Below are 22,478 nucleotides of genomic sequence, written 5' to 3'. Positions count from 1 at the left end.
CATGATTCTAAATATTTGGGTAGGGCGCGTATTTAAATATACGCTGACTGGATCAGGCGGCTGTGCGAGGCTACTTCCATACAACACATACACACGCACACACATAATGGCACACAAAAAAGAGGTAAAAAATAAATCAGTAATTCATCTCTGTTCTACAGTAGGCTATATACAAAATGTTCTAATAATGTGATTAAAATATTTGTATCAGGTTGAAATCTAGTCAGGATCAATCTTATTTAGGTTTTGGTTAAAATCTGATCGAACTACTGACCATTTATCGACGCTACTCACTTATCCATCAGTTTATCTAGATATTTTGATAACTCTTTAATTAATGACAGTAAATGTATGTGTCCCAAAAACCTTAACAAAAATATTGGTATTGAATAATAGGGCAAATATTAATTGTTGGAACGTTTAAGCACCTTTCTGCATCCATTGATTTAGGGTCCAGAATGGACCATTCCAACCTCAGCCATTCCAAACTAAATTTCTTCTCTGTCCTTGCACTGCAATAGTGGAACCAGCATCCCCTCAAAGCTAGGGGAACAGTCTCTGCCCATTTTTAGAAAACATATGAATCCCTACTTTTCAATAACTCTATAGCCATCCCCTTTTTACTTTTGGGTAAACACTTCCTATGTTTATTTTTTTGTATTTTCTTCTTTCCTGCACCGACTTTTGCAGATAATTAATTGAATAGTGTACTTACTAATTCTAAGTTATGTAACTTACCTAGCTTCTTAAATGATGATGCTTATCCAGAGCATTAAGTAGCTTTGGATAAGCATCAGCTAAATTACTCAAATGTGTTCAACAGCAGAGGGAGACAGAGACCACAGGTCCTATATGTAGTACATCCAACCTTCCAACTATGATGCAGAAAAATATATGTAAATGTATGGACACAATATACCCACACTGTTGTTTATGTCTTTGCATTTTTATGGGCTATTCAACAGAAAAGTCCTGAATGTAGAGAAGTCTAAGAACTGCAAGACAATATAAATAGCTTTGAGACCAGGCTGTCTTGAATGAGGCCATTATAATGCAGTAAAGAACTCTGTCCAGATCAACAGAACACCCAGGGAGGATTTAATGTCCGCCATAGTAGAAGACATACACATGGTCTGATTCTACATTCAGTCTTTATACAGTTTGAGTGATGGTCAGTGTCATCATCTTCATTATTTTCCATTATTCTTGAAAATGAAAATTTATGTACGCAGATGACTTGATGGTTTCTCTAACCAGATGTTTACTTAACAGTGTTGTCAATACATTGCTTTCAATCCAAGGTGCATGAACAGTTGAGAACTGGAGATTCAGAAACCTATGTAAAGACTATGGAAGTTTGTTGAAGTAAACTTAGATTGTTCTACCAGAAGTTGAGTTCCTAAACATGACAGTTTGTTCAAGGTGTTCTTAATTAAGAATCAGCTTTTTTCATAATCCTCTCCAGCTCAGCCATGACAGGAAGTGGGCCCTCATACTTGTTGGTCTCGATGGCCTTCAACTTCTCCTGGTAGTCCTTGGGCAAGCCATTCTGCTCCGCCCCCATTACAATCACCTTGGGGCAACCAAAGGAAAGGAAGAGGAGATATTTGACAGTTAGATCTCAAAGTCCAAGACGTCTCTTGCATTTACCTCAGTCACTCCAAACTGGAGAGTTGCAGGGGACTCTCTCCTATTTGGAGTGATTGAGGGTTACCTGCCTCGCTCAGCAATAGAACCGCACCAATCAACATCTACAAAAAAAAATCATAGGGAAATTCAAGCATATTGTTAACAAAAAAGTACTCAATCAATATTTGCAGTCATCTAACAACGAATGAATGACCCGTTGCACCGATCCAAATCCAGAAATGTCCCAGAGGCAGCAACATCAATCCTAACTGGCGTTATGCTATAGTAACTGCCCCAAGAATCTCAAATACTGTGCCCATCAGACCACACACCAAACTGCACATAGAACACCCCACATAACAGAGGAACAATGCACTCAGCTTAACCACACGAGTCTAGTACACACACAACACAGCACAGCACAAAGATCCTGTGGTCACAAAGCCGTGCTCCATGCCTGTTACGTACGCTGGCTATTTCCTCACCACTTTGATTGTTTAGCTATAGCAGAGCTTTTAGATGGACAAGCAACCATCTAGAATAACAGTTTAGTAACTTTTGAAATTGTCTAATACATTGCATAGGACTGGATAAATCCTGAATGGATTCAAAAACTGATCTTGTGGCAGCCAGAATATGAGGCTAGAATTTGGTTTTCCAGATGCTTCAGAGAGGGAGTTATTTTTGGAGGGGCTGAGTGAATAGCCAAAACAGCCCCTGACCTAGTTGCTGCTTGTTCTCTATTGTCTTTTCAACACAAAGCCACCTGGGAGCAGGGGCAAACACCAGAAAAATACTGTGATTGAGTGACAGAGACTCATTCAAGAGAATGATGTCACCCATACTGTCATCCACAAGAGGGAATATATAGTATATATATATATATATATATATATATATATATATATATATATATATATATATATATATATATATATATATATATATATATATATATAAAAACATTTAATGGTAAATACCTTTAGGTATTTCCTATGCAAGACTATTTCAGTGATACTGTCTATTTCAGTGATCTTCACTGTCTCACTGGTTGCACCACAGGCTTAATGAAAAGAAGAAGTTGAACAGGGTCAATAATTAGTAGAAAACAACTTAGCCATCACAGTCAACATATCCACAAACATAGATGAACAGATGGTAATGTTGTTCTCAGCCACTAGTCAGTCAAAAATGTCTAGCGATGCTAAGGTTAGTTAACTAAAATATATTAAAAAGCTAGTTAACATTATACCGTATCTAAAATGTATCTGATGACATTTAGCTAGTAATTAGATTTTAATTTACAAGTCAAAAGTTGTAACATTAAATAAAATATGTTTGAGGAAGCATTTTTATGACTTTACAGTTTAAATAATTGAAGTAAAAAGTAAAAGTTGTATCTCTCTAGCTTAAACGGTTCAGAAGATACTGTCGGGGTAATTTCTGATAATCTTGAAGTAGACAAAGAGTTTGATTTGTTATATTGTCTTCTAACATTCACTTGTTGGGAAAGTGCCCCAAGTAGGCTATTTTTGTGGGAACGTAGCATTTTAGAATTCCACAGTGTTATAACTGACAATGTTACATTGATGATGTTAATATTGCTTAAGAATATTCTGGAATCTCATTAAAGACAATGTAAAAGTGTAGTCAAACTTAAATATTTTAAAATGTATAAAATATATAAAGAAGTGCTTTTGTCTTTAATGGTGTAACAGGAATTGCATTCTAAAGATTAATGACAATAGTATGTTGAAGATTGAACCTGGTCCTTTGCAAACCCTAGTATTTATTTGCCTTCTTTAGAGCTGGTATTGTGTTCTCAAGCCATTGTTATTGCATTTTAGACCAAATCTTCATCAAATCCCTGTTTGACACTTAAACGTAACAACATCACACAAACATAATAAACCACAAACATAATACAAATCTGCTGCTTTTAATGTGATTATCCCACTAATGTAATAAGTTCCCACAAAAGTAATAGCAGTTGCCTACCACAAATGTAATACCTCATAACTATTACTTTGGCAAGGATTTGTCATAATCAAAATCAGCAGTTTGGAAGCTGTAAAAGACATTTAGAGTTGCAACTTGTAGCCTATAAGCTACAGATTTTGATTATATTAGTGATTCGTTATATTTGTGGGATATTATTACAACTTTGACAACTGAAGATTTTCACCTTCCCGCAAACATAACAAATCCCTGTCAATGTAATAGTTATCAGATTTTACATTTGTGGTCAGCAACTGCTATTACATTTGTTGGAAATGTATTACAGTAGTGGGATTATTACATTAAAAGCTGCAGAGTTGTATTAGATTTGTGGTTTATTAGATTTGTTGGATGTTGTAAACATCCCACTCAACATCCCCCGTAACATTCAACAATGTTGTAGTTTTCCTGTTTCTATGTCCAGTCTCGTTTATTACTTTCAAGAGTCTCGTTAACCCTTTGTTTAGTCCCTATTTAAGTTCCTCCGGCACCAGTCTTTCTTGTTGGTCATTGTTGAATGTTACGGTCGTTGTGTTCAGAGCTTTATGTCACATCTAATTATTAGAATTAAAGACCCTTTTGTTTCTACACCTCTGTGCCTGTGTCCTGCTACCTGACTGCCGGAGAATCGCTACCTGACCTCCAGAGAAACATTAAGGATGTGTTGAGTAGAATGTTGAGTGGGACATCAGCTCTAAAAGAACATTCAAAACAGTACTGTGACGAAACTTTCAAGTGATGAATATTTATAGAGAACGTAACTTTTACAAAATGCAGTATATCCCCCTCCTCATGAATGGTGTTTAAGACCTTTTGTTCATTGTTTAACAACTTCATTATTGATGTTCCCTCACTCTGAAAACCGTCTAATCCTAGAGAAAGGCTAATTAATGCTTCCAATTTCTTTAAAATCCACATCTTACTTTTTGCCACTGCTAGCTAAAAATCTGTGTCGGCTAAGTAATTGTTTATGTTGAAATCACCTGTAACATCAAGCCAAAATAGCTGCAGTAATGACTGTTTAAAGAAACAAACATCTGACTCCCACTTTCTCTGTTTTCTTTCTGTTTTCTCATGGTATCTGTTGTTTATTCCTGTTTTCAGGTTACATTTTTGAAAGCGTCTTTGGGTCCTTGAAAAGCACTATATAAATAAAATACATCATTATTTTTAAGTCCATGTGCTTTCCATGGTTTTTATTACCGAGATAGATTGAAAGAGGGTGTGAAAAGGAATGTGATAGAGAGAAATAAGAAAGGAAAAAAATTTAAAAGGAGGTGTTACCTTGAGGTACTGGGGAGACGGTGGGGCGTAAATACAGCTGTTCATAATGTAGGTGCGACAGTTGAGCTCTTTGCCCATTGTCTTCACTTTCACTTCCACAGGCCGGTAGGCCCCTAGTCTCACATTCTCCTGGCTGTACATGTGCACAAACACACACACACACCAGAAACTAGGAATGGACAACTTTGAATTCATCTAGAGTGGCCATGGGAGTCTGTGTACCTACATCCATTTTATACGCTAATTAATAATGTATACAGCACCCAAGAAACCGGTTTAAGTAAAAGAGTAGGCTACAAGGGTTAATTCAAACAGGTCCAGACATTAATTTTGTTCTGTACGTATGGATGTTTCCATAGGCCCAGTTGTCTTTGTATACGTATTTATATCATTGCAACAAGGGGTTATCCAAACATGTCGTGACAGGTTGTTTACGCACCTAAAACCATACAGTATTATGCCACTATGTGAAATGAAGGGTTATTAGTTTTATCTTGCTAACTTTAAGTATGCAACACAACGGCTTGTCATCATGTTTTGAAGGATTCATTTTTGGAAGATATCTTAGATGGTGATATTGAACCATGCGTGTTTGAAATGGAGTAGGCTACTGTACAAAAGATTTGACAGACAGTGGTAGCTAGATACAGTGGGGAGAAACAAGTATTTGATAGACTGCCGACTTTGCATGTTTTCCTACTTACAAAGCATGTAGAGGTCTGTAATTTTTATCATAGGTACACTTCAATTGTGAGAGACGGAATGTAAAACAAGAATCCAGAAAATTACAGTGTATGATTTTTAAATAATTAATTAGCATTTTATTGCAGGACATAAGTATTTGATCACCTACCAACCAGTAAGAATTCCGGCTCTCACAAACCTGTTAGTTTTTCTTTAAGAATCCCTCCTGTTCTCCACTCATTACCTGTATTAACTGCACCTGTTTAAACTCATTACCTGTATAAAAGACACATGTTCACACACTCAATCAAACAGACTCCAACCTCTCCACAATGGCCAAGACCAGAGAGCTGTGTAAGGACATCAGGGATAAAATTGTAGACCTGCTCCATGCAAGATCTCACCCCGTGGGGCATCAGTGATTATGAGGAAGGTGAGGGATCAGCCCAGAACTACACGGCAGGACCTGGTCAATGACCTGAAGAGAGCTGGGACCACAGTCTCAAAGAAAACCATTAGTAACACACTAGCCGTCATGGATTAAAATCCTGCCGCGCACGCAAGGCCCCCATACTCAAGCCAGCGCATGTCCAGGCCCGTCTGAAGTTTGCCAATGACCATCTGGATGATCCAGAGGAGGAATGGAAGAAGGTCACGTGGTCTGATGAGACAAAAATAGAGCTTTTTGGTTTAAACTCCACTAGCCGTGTTTGGAGGAAGAAGATGGATGAGTACAACCCCAAGAACACCATCCCAACCGTGAAGTATGGAGGTGGAAACATCATTCTTTGGGGATGCTTTTCTGCAAAGGGGACAGGACGACTGCACTGTATTGAGGGGAGGATGGATGGGGCCATGTTTAGCAAGATTTTGGCCAACAACCTCCTTCCCTCAGTAAGAGCATTTAAGATGGCTCGTGGCTGGGTCTTCCAGCATGACAACGACCCGAAACACACAGCCAGGGCAACTAAGGAGTGGCTCCGTAAGAAGCATCTCAAGGTCCTGGAGTGGCCTAGCCAGTCTCCAGACCTGAACCCAATAGAAAATCTTTGGAGGGAGCTGAAAGTCTGTATTGCCCAGCAACAGCCCCGAAACCTGAAGGATCTGGAGAAGGTCTCTATGGAAGAGTGGGCCAAAATCCCTGCTGCAGTGTGTGCAAACCTGGTCAAGAAGTACAGGAAACGTATGATCTCTGTAATTGCAAACAATGGTTTCTGTACCAAATATTAAGTTCTGCTTTTCTGATGTATCAAATACTTATGTCATGCAATAAAATGCAAATTAATTACTTACAAATCATACAATGTGATTTTCTGGAGTTTTGTTTTAGAAGTTGAAGTGTACCTATGATAAAAATGACAGACCTCTACATGCTTTGTAAGTGGGAAAACCTGCAAAATCAGCAGTGTATCAAATATTTGTTCTCCCCACTGTATATTGGGATTATCCTGACAAATTCTATTGATTTGTGCCTTGATTTTTGCTAAACAAACAGTTTCTGTGGAAATGTACTTACTGCAAATGTGGGCTAGGTTAAGAAGCTAACTACTGAGATCTTTGTCTGTCATTCTATTGTAAAATATAAAGCTTACTCCTTTCACATATTGCTAACCACTAAGGTTAAAACAGGAATTGGTTTGAGTTTTGATTATTGAAAACAATGCCTGTGGGAATTAGCTACTGAGATGGGTGGCTAGTGATCTATTGTAAAATGTATAGTCTACATGTTTTATACCTATCTAGTTACACTACTCATTATATTACTTATGGGTGCACTACTTGAACCAAGCAAACACAATGTGAAAGAGCACTTTTCTGCATTTGCTTGTAATTACTACAGCCAGACACTACAGGGCCATGATCAACATTTCAGAAATGACTATTGATTTGAAAAGGGAAATTTTCATCTTCTACAAATGATTATAGTATTATCCAATTGACATTTTGGAAATTGATATTGATATTTTACAAAAATTATAAAGAAAATAATTTTTCAGGGAAAAAATTATGTGTTGACAATGTACAGAGAAATTACAAAGAAAGCCTACACCATCAAAAGGCACTTGGAAACTGGAGTAATCTCTGACAGGAATGCAATACCCTCTGATGTACACTTAGTTGGTCATGCGTTCATCTTACAGCAAGATAGTGACCCAAAACATACCTCGAGGCTATGTCAGAACTATCAAACTATCAAGAAGAAAAGAACAAGACAGTAAGCTTAAAATTATGGAATGGTCAGAACAGACTGCAGACTTAAACCCCCAGCTGCCAAAGGAAGATCCATCCTGGTTGTGTTATATTGCCTCCAACTCTTAATGATGGTCTTCACAGTGTAATACTTGTATAATTATTTTACATTCTTCTCCTGATCTTTACTACTTACAATAATATCCCATGATTTATTTGCTGTTTAGAAACTTTTGATATCCAGTGTAGGCCTACACTGTCTTCATATCAGTCTTTATACTATTGCATGCAGTAGCCAGAAATAGGTAGCCAACCTCGCCAATGTGTTTCCTTTTTAAGAGCAGGGTAACCGTGAAATTGACTTAATGTATACGCTTTTTTCAATTGCAGAGAAAACCTTTAACGTGATGTCTGTTAGATTAATCAAACATTGCATTTTAGGTAGCTCCAAATATATACAACAATCAGGGCTATACAATTTAAAAACATAACTATTTTGAGTTATAGGCAACCAGATTTTGACTCCAACTAAATGTATTAATCTTAGATCACACTGTTAGTTTGGTCATGCTACCTACACCTAAAGGACACTTTGAAAATACATTGTTTAATCAAGTCTTAGTAGCTTTTGTCAACATTTATAATTGGTTGATGTGGGATTTGCCCACATACGTTATTCATCTTAACCAAGTCTTTTAGCTTAATACTAAATTTAACAAACATTTTAAACCAAAACATTATATCACGTGCAATGATTTTTGCTAGTTCTATTGGTTGATATGGATTTTAGAAGGGATCAGCAGTCCTAACCTTAAACTTTTGCTCAGGTACCAAGGTATAGTCTGATCAATTCACCGTGCACCTTTTTATTATCTACACCTGTCACTGAATGTGGTCATAATCAGAATGTGGATAAGATCAGTACTCATGTTAGAACAAGGTGTAAACAGCGCTTTATATATTTGCTGGGTGCAAAAGTTTTACTAATTTACCTATCAAAAATGTCTTAATGGGCTAATTGAATGACTGTCACTTAAAAACTGCTAATGCAAAACCATCTGCATAGCCATGTCTTTCAGCCAAAAGAACCTTCATAATTTACAGTACAAAGACTGAGTTCTAACTTAGGCACTTAAGTGCCCAAATCTGCCATTTTAAACCTGCATATATAAATGAATGCTGTGAAGAGAAATTGATGTACAATTTAACTTGATTAATGGTTAAACGTATGTATGTTGTGACTTTAGAACTGGTTTGACAGCTTCAACCTCAATAAATACGCCTTCAGAATGACCAGTTAGGATTAGGTAAACAACGCAGGTGAACAAAGGCCTATTACCTGTCTAAGGACTCAAGATCCGACACGTTCATCCTCCACACAACACCCCACACCTCATCATCTGGGCTGTTCTCAATGGTTGCCACACCCCCATGCCACCTTTCGCTAGCCAGACCCTTGTAGTTTCCAAAAACCAATTTATAAGCCTGGCGAAAGAAAAAAATAGATGCGGTTAGTTAAGCCTTTATGTGTCCGCCCAGTCCTCCTAACGTACAGTAAGAGGGTGGTCGGGTCATACCTTGAGCCTGGCCACACAGTGGATGGTTGCGGAGGGGTTCTTGATCTGGAGCCTCTCCTTCAGCAAGTTGCTACCATAGGCAAAGTACAGGAAGGTTTGGGTTTCTATGTTGTCATCCATGCTCTCAGGAAGTAGGAGGAACATAAGCAGGAGGGGGATGGACAGGGTGAGGAAGAGGAGAAGGGTAGTCAAGGGAAGAAAGGAGGAGGGAAAAGGAGGAGAGACTAGAGAAACCACAGTAAGCAGTGGGGCTTATAAGGCAAAACAGAAACACGAGGTAAGATCATGAGCGTTAGTTTGACAGAGATCTAACTCTGCATCCCCTTCTTTTATACTAGCCCTTTCCACTCACATACCATTCTCATGCTAATCAAATGGGCCTGCCCTTTGTACACCACTGCCACAAAATAAACACAGTCTGTTGGTTGCTGCTGCCTTGTGGTCTGAGCTCACAGTCACAACAGCATATTATTTACACTGGCCGCAAGTCAGCATTGCGCTATCTAGTGAACAGGGATGTTAGTGTTTCTTTTGCTGTTGTTGGGCTGTTGCTAATTCCCTGACAGATTCCATCACACATGACGGAATGAACCAATATGGATTCATATTTACACCGCACTTGGTAATCAGTCAGACCAAGACAGTTGTGAGTTGAAACATGTCTCTCCCAATGACCTAGTTGGATTCTATGTTGTATTTTCAGGATACTGCATTCAGAATGATATGTTACATTTGATTAAATTACACTAGCTGCAATAGTAGTTGCAATAGTAGTTGTAACTTATGTTACATATTTGCAAAACATGTCATGGGGTTAGGGTATGAAGGGATTAAGTAAGGACTTTATAGAATTCTGATAAACGTTTGTTACTGTTTTATAAAAGTAACATTTTACTGTTTAAAAATATTTTTAGAAACAAGCATTTCAGTTACCCACAACTCAGTCTTACAGAAGCACTGGGTTTTGGGCAAAACGCCCATCACTAGGATTGAATACCTATTGCTTGCCTATGGGAAGGGCTGCATCAATGAGATACAAGGCATTTCATCACATCACTTTTACAGTAGTGTTAATTAACCTCTTTGGGTTGTATTTATGAAGGTTGCTCTTTATATCCAGTATAGCCCAGATGGCACCAAATCAAAGAAGTTAAACAGTCACTGTAATCAAGATATAACTTGTAAAATATAATGTATTTGCTTCAGAATGGAAGAAAGTTTGGCTGTGCATTTGCACACTTCAGGAATACTTTGCAGAGCTATGCTACATTTCCAGCCAAAACTAACATGGCATACAGATAGACTGGGAAAATTGTTTGAACATATTACAATTTACTGGTTACCTTTTGAGCAGGCAGTCATGGGACAAGAAACAAAAGAATTAGAGAACCAGGAGTGTTCAGGGATTTTGGACTTTGGACAGTACAATCAATGAAATACCATTTTAAAGTGTAAGATGAACTGTTTTCTCACCACAATGGAAGGTAATAGCTAACTCAGTTCATAGTTTTCTATAGATTTTAAGAAGTATACTGTATCTTGCAGCATATTTGGTGAGTTATTTGTGTTTGCTGTACTGCAGTCATAATGCAAAAACAATCTGTCACCTTGAGGTCTACAAGCTCAGCATACTGCATAAAAAGGTTAATGTTCACAGTCCAAAATGACATTAATGTAGGACTTGTTATATTTCATCACTTCACAGCAGGCCTGAACATACAAACAACGCTTTCAAAATGTTCATCATTACTGACATATTGATGACATCACTTCAAGGTGTCAGTAATGATGGCCTTACCAAATAAGGCCATTACTCACTCCAACAAATGGGATATCCCTATTTGGAGCAGTGGGCAGGGTGCCTGCCTGGGGAGCCAAATGTTATGGGTTTGAAACTGAGATTATACATAATGTTATAATACATTTAGACATACATTTTATGTATTCAAATATATATTTTTTTATATTAAGCAGATAATTTCAAAAATGACATATTTTCCAAATCTATACAGAAATATATTCAAAATACATTTATTTTCCACATGGGATCATATATTTTCAAATGTTATATTGTTTGCGCCCAATCACTTCCCTTGTAGCCCGAGAGAGATCGCAGGAAAAATCAGGGGAAAAAATCAAAAATATATGATTTTTTTTTTCTCTAGGTACTAAAATTATAAAAGATTATCTGTAAATACAGTGGGGAGAACAAGTATTTGATACACTGCCGATTTTGCAGGTTTTCCTACTTACAAAGCATGTAGAGGTCTGTAATTCTTATCATAGGTACACTTCAACTATGAGCAACGGAATCTAAAACAAAATTGTATGATTTTTAAAATAATTCATTTGCATTTTATTGCATGACATAAGAATTTGATCACCTACCAACCAGTAAGAGTTCCGTCTCTCACAGACCTGTTAGTTTTTCTTTAAGAAGCCCTCCTGTTCTCCACTCATTACCTGTATTAACTGCACCTGTTTAAACTCGTTACCTGTCCACACACTCAATCAAACAGACTCCAACATCTCCACAATGACCAAGATCAGAGAGCTGTGTAAGGACATCAGGGATAAAATTGTAGACCTGCACAAGGCTGGGATGTGCTACAGGACAATAGGCAAACAGCTTTGTGAGAAGGCAACAACTGTTGGCGCAATTATTAGAAAATGGAAGAAGATGACGGTCAATCTCCCTCAGTCTGGGGCTCCATGCAAGATCTCACCTCGTGAGGCATCAATGATCATGAGGACGGTGAGGGATCAGCCCAGAACTACACGGCAGGACCTGATCAATGACCTGAAGAGAGTTGGAGTCTCAAAGAAAACCATTAGTAACACACTACGCCGTCATGGATTAAAATCCTGCAGCGCACGCAAGGTCTCCCTGCTCAAGCCAGCGCATTTCCAGGCCCGTTTGAAGTTTGCCAATGTCCATCTGAATGATCCAGAGGAGGAATGGGAGAAGGTCATGTGGTCTGATGAGACAAAAATAGAGCTTTTTGGTCTAAACTCCACTCGCCGTGTTTGGAGGAAGAAGAAGGATGAGTACAACCCCAAGAACACCATCCCAACCGTGATTGAGGTAGAAACATCATTCTTTGGGGGTGCTTTTCTGCAAAGGGGACAGGACTACTGCACCGTATTGTGGGGAGGATGGATGGGGCCATGTATCGCGAGATCTTGGCCAACAACCTCCTTCCCTCAGTAAGAGCATTGAAGATGGGTCATGGCTGGGTCTTTCAGCATGACAACGACCCGAAACACACAGCCAGGGCAACTAAGGAGTGGCTCCATAAGAAGCATCTCAAGGTCCTGGAGTGGCCTAGCCAGTCTTGTTGTACATTCTGCAATCTTAAGGTAAAACGTACAATTGTTTTGTTACTAAAACAACTTAGGTAGCTATTGTTTGCTTTGTCCTCGAGGTGACTAGCGGTAATGTAGCTATGCTAGTTAAATAGATGGCGCAAGATAGATCATATTATGTAGCATTGATGAAAATTGTCCAATTCATAATTCAATTACATAGCTAACAATTACAGTTAAGAATTTGTGCTTGACTGCTTATGATAGCTTTAAAGCTGAACTAGGCGGGATATTTACAGTAGAAAATCCCGCCTATGAACGTGTTGTGTAAGCTAATGAGGCCCTTTAAGAGTTGTTTAGCAACACACACAGCTCAGTGCCAGTGGAATGTTAATTTATAATGGTTGGAGTGTACCGCTACTTTCCAGCCAATTCTGCTCAGGAAATCTGGTTCCAGCCAATCGCCTTGGCGAGACTGGCCTCCCAGCCAATCACCTTCTGTGAAGCGAGACTTTCTCATTGGCTTATTTTGAGAAAGCGCATTTTACTTGGAAGATATATAGCGCATAAGTACTCCATAGCTATTTGGCATGTCACATTATATAATGCTCACCCATTATAATAAACATAACACTTCAATACCTCCCGGTTGGTGTAACTAGCTAGACAGAATAACTTACTATAAAAGTGCACTCTGTAAGAATCCTACTTCTAAGTTTACTATATTGAATATTAAAGGATCAGGCAGTAAATGTCAATGTATGCCTAATGATGTACACAAATCTAAATAACTATCTTGTCCAAGGTGGTTTAGGGTGGGGGGGATGGATAGTACTGTGAGTACTGTCTATGACAAGTTGATGTTCATGTGTTGCTGATGTGCATGGGTGAGAGAGTTAATCAGGACTGATATGTTCCTAAATGTAAGATTCTCATGGTATTGTCCATGCATGTTATAATCCATGCACACCTGTCACTTTATATCATGCACACCTGTCACTTTTACATTGCAATACAGTTGTATAGTTGTTATTATTATTATTGATTCATGTTTTTGTATAGTGTTATTACTGATTGTGTCTCTCCTTTATTTTTTTTATAATGACTACTTTTACATTTTAACTTTATCTGAACTGTCGGGGATAGGAAAACCAAGCATTTCATTGCCATACTTGTTATTGCAAATGACAAATAAACCCTTTGAACCTTTCTATTGGGATACTTGAATGAAAAACTCAGGGACATTATGTTGGCTTAAGATAACTGTTACGGGGGGAGCTGCTAGTGGGCCCAAGTGCACGACACCAGACACAATCAGAGAAACAAAAAAGGTGCTTTAATGGTTGCTGGGATGGAAGGACCGAGGCCAGGCCGGAGGGGTTGGGGCTGGGCAGGGAGGTAGGTAGTTGGGTTGGCAGGGCGTGGCAGACAGGACATCAGGTAGGCAGAGCAGGTGGCTGACAGGCGGGCAGGTGGAGGAGTTTGGAGGCTGGGTAAGGTGGGTCTTGGTAACGGGGAATAAACAGGGTTAGTTGGAAGGAACAACTAAACTGGGTGCTCAAACTATGGTTTGGAGCAGCAGGGAACATTGCTACCTAATAGTGAATAACAACGATCTAGCGCCGGACAGACGGAAACCAGGGTATTTATAGGCAGGCTGATGAGGGAATGAATAGCAGGTTGGAGACTTGAGGGGCAGTGGGGGAAAGTCCCACATACACAGACAGACAGGAGAGAGAGAAAGCCTGGCCCGGACTCAGAGGAGGTGGATGCGGAGGGTGTGACAATAACACTGTCTGAAGATCTGAAATATGTCAGCAATATGTCCGTACAGCACATCTGTATTGCGTTTAGATCTGGTTCTCTAGATATTATCTAACCTAATTCAATGTAACACATTTAATGGGCAATTCAGTACCTGTTGAGCCACTGTTTGACATAGTGAATATAGTGGAATATTTGACATAGTCAAAAATGTAATAAGTGAATATTCCATTCAATCTATCACAGGCACAACAAACGTCTTTGTCATTCTAAACATTAATCTGACATTGATGCAAAGTTATAATTTTCCACCTCCAACTTTTCAGTTTGTGTTACTCAGCTGTCTTCATTAGATCTGTCCTTTTATAGTTGTCATTCCAGTTATCCACCCTGTCATACTCAAATTGTCTGTATGCCCAAAAATATATTTAAGAGAATAATTGCATGAAGTGACCCTTTTTATATACAACCCTGTTTCCAAAAATGCTGTGATGCTTTGTAAAATGTAAAGAAAAACACAATGCAATGATGTGCGAATCATTTAAACCCTATATTCAATAGAAAATATAACAACATTTAAGAAGACAACATATCAAATGTCAAAACTGAGAAATGTTTTTGTTTCTTGACAAACATATGCCCACTTTGAATTTTATGCCAGCAATACATTTAAAAAAAGCTGGGACAGGGGCAACAAAAGCCTGGAAAAGTTGTGTAATGCATAGTAAAGTACCTGGTGCAACATATCACAACTAATTAGGTTAAGTGGCAACAGATCAGTAACATGATTGGGTAAAAAAGAGCATCCCAGAGAGGATGCGACCTTCAGAAGTATAGATGGGGAGCTGTTCACCACTCTGTGAAAGACTGCACGGGCAAATAATGCAACAATTAAAAAATAATGTTTCTCGATGTAAAATTGCGAAGAGTTGGGGGATCTCATCCACTGTACATAATATCATTAAAAGATTCAGATAATCTGGAGTAATCTCTGTACACAAGGGACAAGGCTGAAAACCAGTATTGGATGGCCGTGATCTTTGACCACTCTGGTGGCACTGCATTAAAAACAGACACAATTCTGTAGTTGGCATCACTTCATGGGCTTAGGAACGCTTCTGAAAATCAATGTCTGTGAACAAAGTAAAAGCCTTACCATGCAACGAAAAAACCGTATATAAACAAAATCCAGAACCGCTGCCGGCTTCTCTGGGCCCAAGATCATTTAAGATGGACTGAGGTGAAGTTGAAAACTGTCCTGTGGTCTGATTAATCAACATTTGGAATCATTTTTGGGTATCATGGATGCCACATTCTCTGGACTAAAGAGGAAAGGGACCATCCAGCTACTTATCAGCGCACAGTACAAAAGCCAGCATCCGTGATGGTATGGGGTTGCATTAGTGCACATGGCATGAGTGTAATGCACATCTGTGAAAGCACCATTAATGCTGAACAATATATGCAGGTTTTGGAGCAACATATGCCATCCAGATGTTCTTTTTGAAAACATTTGGCACATGATGAAACGAAATATGACAAAGGAGACATCAAAATGTTGAGCAGCTGAAATCCTATTTCAAAAAACATTTCACTTTCATCACTAGAGCAATTGGTCTCTTCAGTTCCCAAACAGAGTATTGTTAAAAGAAGAGGTGATGCAACACAGTGGTAAACATGCCCCTGTCCTACATTTTTTGAAACATGTTGCTGGCATGTATTTTTACAAAAACAATAACATTTCTCAGTTTCTATATTTGATATTTAGTCCTTGTACTATATGCCATTAATTCTAGGGATACATTATTTGCACATCATTGCATTCTGTTTTCATTTGCATTTTACACAGCGTACCAACTTTTTTGGAAACAGTGCTGTACTTGGATTTGCACTACATGATAAAATATATATTGTACGGTTTGCGGGACAGAATTTTGAACCCGACTCTACTGGATCTTTGTGCATTACCCATTATTCCATTAGGAGAGGGGAGTAGTGGCTTTACAATAGTCATTAAAACTTTTGGACCAATTTTGTGGGTCCTTGTGAAAAGTATCAAATACCTTCAATGGTCAACCATTTTTGTGACTCGTGACATTTAATTTCAGGCCATTTTTATACTTTTGATGGAGAGAGTGGTGAAAGATAGAGGGGCAAGTTTTTGTGGGCTGTATTTAAACCCAGTAGATGGCTTGGGCCACCGGATCACCATAGGCCACAGAGACACATGGAGACAGACAGCTGCATGTGTGTCACCATGTATTCATTCAAATACCCACTGGGAGAACTGTTATGTAATGGTGTCTTAATGTTAAAGTCTGCCCTGCAAGTCGCTAATTGTCCATTGTTGCCAGGGCCAGGGGCAAGGGAGGAATTTACTCCCATTCCTGTAGTGTTCCTGTACTAAGAAGGCATGGGGTCTCTGTTCTCCCAGCAGCCACGGCTACACTATGTCAGAACCGTTTAATATCAGAACACTAACCCACACGGACTCGGCCTCAGTGTGGAGGATGTTGTGTCCAAAACTGTGCCGTTAGATCTGACCGAATCCCCGGGGATAGTTGGGGAGGATGTTACCAGTTGAAATCTCACCATGGTGCAGAGACAAGTTATGGGTTACAGACGAGATGATATTGACATCTTACAATCCGCCCTTGCTAAATTCCACATCTGCCGACAAACAAAACATACCCCTCTTTCCTAACTCCCTCCAGGTGGAAATATAAAGGTTACGTAGGTTTTATGTACTTAATTTTCTCCCTCCCTCTGCCATTTTTCCTCCACCCTACCAATAATCCCACCGCCACACCAATCCTGCAGGCATATTCTTTAATGGTCTGACTAGGACTATTATAAAATCCCAAATAAACACAGCTAATGCACCAGAGAGGGGGATGTTATATCTGGGACAAATTTCGGTGTTCTGGCAGTGGGGAGCCGGGAAAAACAGAATTCAGCTCAGTTGTACAGCTGCACCCCTCACTGTGAAACCCCTCTCCTCCCCCCAACCCTCCTTTGACCCCCAACCAACCCGTAAACGGTCTGTTGTTGTCTCACACAGCTCCAACATGGTCCCATGTCCTACCTCCCCAAGGATTCAGGCCCAAATGGACAGCTCTGACCACTAACCCATTCAACTTATTTAGGGCTGAGATGTGAGGCCTGAATCGCTGTCATCTTCCACCAAAATTACACACCCGCAATCCCTTCTATTCCTGACATATAGACCCTTCCATTCGTTATGAACACGTTTCACCCGCCTAACATGGGATTCACTTAACAGTTAAGTGGTACATGCAGCAAGCAGCGTGTGCACCTTCCATGTGTCCATTGCATAAGTAGCTCTACCCCCACCTGAGACCCTGGATTAAAGTGATACATTGAGAGGATTGTCACGGTAAGGATTGTGAAAAATGTCTATTCTTGTCATCCATATTTCTTGTTTTTTGCCATGATTCAGGTGGTTTTTACAACGGCTGTGACTTTCTCCTTCAGAATCCTCACAGTTATGTTTGTTTCCAGTAGAGCAGGCTTTCTTTAACCTGGTCGGTGCCCATCGTTGGCCCAGTGCCTTTCCATTATGAAAAGGTCCCACTGCAGTTCTGCTTAGTTCATAGAACTGTTGTTGTGCAAGTAACCTCATATTTAACGATTGGAACATAACTCTTTGGCTCTATCCTTTTAGTGGTTGGTTAATGTCAACAATAGTTTAAATGGATATAGTTCTTCATGTGGAATAAGAAAGGTTGTTCATACTCTGGACTATATAATAATATTTTCTGGGTTTAAGCTAATATTTCTGAAAAAGCTCCTTAATAAAGTGTTTTTTGTTGTTGTGAAGAGACAGCCTGGGCATAGAGTATACATGAACATGTTTTTATTTACAATGCCCTGGGAGCCATTATGTCTAGAATGACATTGCTAGAATGACATTGCTTACGTCTTTGTAGGCATGGGGATTAAAACCAGTGACTGGCACCATGCTCTTCACACTAGCTAACAAGTGACTACCTTGCGGCCACCAAAATGTACACTGATGAGCCAAAACATCATGACCACTCAGAGGTGAAGCGAATTATGTTGAACACAGAGCGGTCAGAGTGCCCATGATGACCACGGTCCACTGTCGGAAGCCCCTACAATGGGCACGCAAGCGTCCCAACTGGATCTTGGAGCAGTGGGAGAAGGTCACCTGGTCCAATGAATTCTGTTTTCTTTTATATCATGTGGACGGCCTTGTACATGTGCACTGTTTAGCTAATGAAGAGATGGCTGTTTAGCAAACTGGTAGAGGGAGTTTGAAGCTCTGAGAAAGCCTGGGTCCAGACATTCATGTGGACATCAATTTGACACATGCCACCTACCCAAACAGTGTTGCAGACCAGGTACACCCCTTCATGGCAATGTTATTCCCAGATGGCAGTAGACTCTTTTAGCAGGATAATGTGCCCTGCCACACTGCATACATTGTTCAGGAATTGTTTGAGAAACATGATGAAGGGTTGTTCAATGTGTTGCAATGTGTTGGTGGGTCGGCATTGTTTTGGGGTCACATGGAGGACCTAAACGATATCAGGCAGGTGGTCATAATGTTTGGCATCAGTGTATACACAGAAATACTTGAAATATATAATATTGTGGAGTGACATTTTTGATCTTTTTAATTTTCCAGAAATCAGGAATTATTATATCAGCTATCCAGGAACAGCAAAAATATAGAATTTTAAGTTCTAAATATATAATATAAATATTGCAGCAAAAACAAACATCTAATCATCCCTGGCACAAAACATTTCAGAAGGTCTACTTTCCACAGGCCTTAGAATGTTTGTGTGCAGAGTCAGTGAATGCAAATGCACCACCGAGGGCATATAAATGAATCTTCAAAGAATGGCATATCAGCTATGACATGCCACCCAGAAAAATCTCCTTGGTAGTTGAACTTCAGTATGTGAACTGGATTTATACCTGGTAACAAAGTTCTGAACTATACAGAAGATTATAAAGGATACAAATATAATTCTGCTAATCTTTGCATATTTTCATGTTATTAAACAAACCGGCTACTATTTCAATGAGCAAACAAAAAATGTGTAATAATGTGTAATAATTATTGTCAAATTTTTATTATACAGATGTCCTTGCCTCACTCCCAGTGTCAGGGAAAACAACAAAGGGAGCCCATGCTGTTATTGTTAGATCTCATGCTGCTAATGTGGACAGAAGGCTGACATTCTCAGTTGACAACATGTGTAGGACTTTCAAGCATGTTAACCCATACATTACTGCTGGCTAGGACAGCATCCCTTGTCGAGGGTTCACTGTCATATGAAACTTTTTTTTCCAAGTTGTCCTCACCTGCTTCAAGATGACCCAGTATCCAAACATGCCAAGATGACCAAGAAAGAATTTGGGGTCAGCAGAGAGCTTCATGGTTAGAGCATCTGACCAATAAAGGAAAGGTTACAAGACTGAATCCCTGAGCCAGCAAGAGGAAAAATCTATTTTTCAGTCCCTGGGTAAGGCAGGTAGTCCTAATTGCTCCCAAATCATTGGTTGAAATGATTGTGTTCTTAATCACCTGCTAAAATAAGGGTGTCCAGTAGCCCTCACGTTGGTCATCATGAACTGCATACTGAACACGTTGCAATCCGCCTACTGCCAAGCACCAACCATAGATGGCACATCCTCACTTCACAACTCACTGATCCACATACTGTAGACAAGCGGAAAACATATGGGAGAACAATGTTTATCAACTACAGCTCAGCTTTCAACAGTGTAATGCCCTGCAAGTTTGTGAGGAAGCTGGGAGAAAGAGGGCTGGACTTAGCCATACGTTATTGGTTCCAGGACTTCCTGATGTCCTGACCACAGGTGGTGAGACTAAGTGACATCACCTTTACTAAACAACTCTCAACACAGGCCCCTCAAAGGTGTGTGGGTTACATACTGTATATTTTGGTCATCATACAAATATTTGCTCAGTAAAAATCTTTAGATTAATATACCAACTACTAAAATGTATATGGGAAACAGGAGAATCCCCAGAACAGCAGCCTGTGGCAGTTGTTGAATGACTGAGGCAGTATTGGATTTATAATTGCCAAGTGTAACCAATGATTTTCCGCTCAGAAGATAGGTATAGAACCACTGGAGTGCTATTCCAAAGATTCTGAGCAAGCTCTTAAGTCTGTCGATGAATATCTCATTATTCACTGTGTCAAAAACACACAGAACATTTCACTTGTCATAACTTCTGATTTACCGGGTCTCTTCTAATGCACTGCACATATGCTTTATACCAGCATTTTCTTTGATAATTTTGACACTCACCGTGAGAAAATATTTCTTTCATCTGTATATTTTGTATGTTCAGATCAAATCTGCCAGTAATAACCATCAGAGAGCTGGTCGGATTGGATTCATGGGAGGATTGGATAGCACCAGTTACGGCACCATTGTTATATCATGGTCGACTCAATCACACAACATATAGTTTTGATGCTCCAAATATGTGTCTGCAGCAACAAATTCCAGCTATATAAGCTCTTTCTCATTGGCCCTGTGTTTTCTTTAATTATTCAACAATAATGTGGTGTATACCATTTTTTGGCTGTATGTCTGTGCAGTATCAGGACAGTAAATTCTACATAGTTTTTTTTGCTGTAACCTTAAGGCCATGTCAGAATGTCACCTTTCATTTCTGTTCATTTCAACACTTACATGTTTTACTAACTAAGAATAACCAACCCCAGCACTGTCCGAGTTCCATCCACCCATTTTATGTGAGCATAAGTATTGGGACATTTTGCTCACAGGTGTTTCTAATTGATCACGTGTTTCCCTGTTGCATTGAGTGTTCACAGATTAAAGAGCTGTGAATCTGTAGTCTCATTTCCATCCTTTGCTTTTGCCTTTAGAGTCTGCATTTGAGGTCAGTTGACATAATCCTATGTGATGTCTACAAAGTTGTCTATGAAAGTAAAGCAAACGGTTTAGATTCTAAAATAAAATACGAACTCAATTAGAACCATAGCACAAAGATTGGGTAGTGTCAGTTCAACAGTTAGGAATGTAATGAAAAAGAAAGAAACTAATGGTTTCTTTAGCAATCTGCAACAACCAGGTCAGCCATGGAAAACAATAGCAGTTGATTTTACCAGACCTGTGAAAAACAACCATAAAATAGTGTCAGTGAAATCACAGAAAATCTCCTGAATACTGGGGCAGCAGAATTATAAAAGCTACACTGCAAGATGCAAACAAATTATCTGCCAGTTTTTTCTGATAACATGCTGCATTCATCTTGCCATCAATTTTCACAAGATTCCCCATGCCTTTAGAGCTCACACACCCACAAAACATCAGTGAGCCACCACCATGCTTCACAGTGGGGATGGTATTCGGTTCACTATATGCCTTGTTGAGCCCTCTCCAAATATAACGCTTATGGTTGTGACCATAAAGCTCTATTTTGGTCCCGTCACTCCAAATTACTGTGTGCCAGAAGCTGTGAGGCATGTCAAGGTGTTGTTGGGCATATTGTACCTGGGCTTTTTTGTGGCGTTGGCGCAGTAAAGGCTTCTTTCTGGCAACTCGACCATGCAGCTAATTTTTTAAAATTCATATTGTCATATTGTGCTCCTTGAAACAACCACCACGTCTTTTTCCAGAGCAACCTATATTTCTCCTGAGGTTACCTGTGGGTTTTTCTTTGTATCCCGAACAATTCTTCTGTCACTTTTGACTGAAATCTTTCTTGGTCTACCTGACCTTGACTTGGTATCAAGAGATCCCCACATTTTCCACTTCTTAATAACTGATTGTACAGTACTGACTGGCATTTGCAAGGCATTGGATATCTTTTTATATCCTTTATTACGTTCCATTACCTTGTTAAGCAGGTCTTTTGACAGTTCTTTTCTGCTCCCCATGGCTCAGTATCTAGCCAGCTCAGTGCATTCACATGAGTGCTAACAAACACATTGACTATTTACACACAGACACTAATTGCAATTTAAAAAGCCACAGGTGTGGGAAATT

General features: G+C 39.3%; 1 protein-coding gene across 1 annotated transcript; it reads right to left on the bottom strand.

The window, feature by feature from the left end:
• Positions 1-1,376: 1,376 nt before the first annotated feature.
• ggctb (gamma-glutamylcyclotransferase b) lies at positions 1,377-9,648 on the bottom strand. The gene is made up of 4 exons (XM_010885146.3): positions 9,363-9,648; positions 9,125-9,270; positions 4,912-5,044; positions 1,377-1,573 (listed from the first exon to the last, which is right to left on the bottom strand). Exons 1-4 carry the CDS (start codon positions 9,504-9,506, stop codon positions 1,433-1,435), a joined length of 564 nt encoding a protein of 187 aa, XP_010883448.1. The 5' UTR covers positions 9,507-9,648; the 3' UTR covers positions 1,377-1,432.
• Between the last annotated feature and the right edge of the window lie 12,830 nt (positions 9,649-22,478).

This window comes from Esox lucius, chromosome 20, assembly GCF_011004845.1.
Source record: "Esox lucius isolate fEsoLuc1 chromosome 20, fEsoLuc1.pri, whole genome shotgun sequence".
In the NCBI taxonomy this organism is placed as follows: domain Eukaryota; kingdom Metazoa; phylum Chordata; class Actinopteri; order Esociformes; family Esocidae; genus Esox; species Esox lucius.
This window is presented reverse-complemented; position numbering and strand designations above follow the sequence as displayed.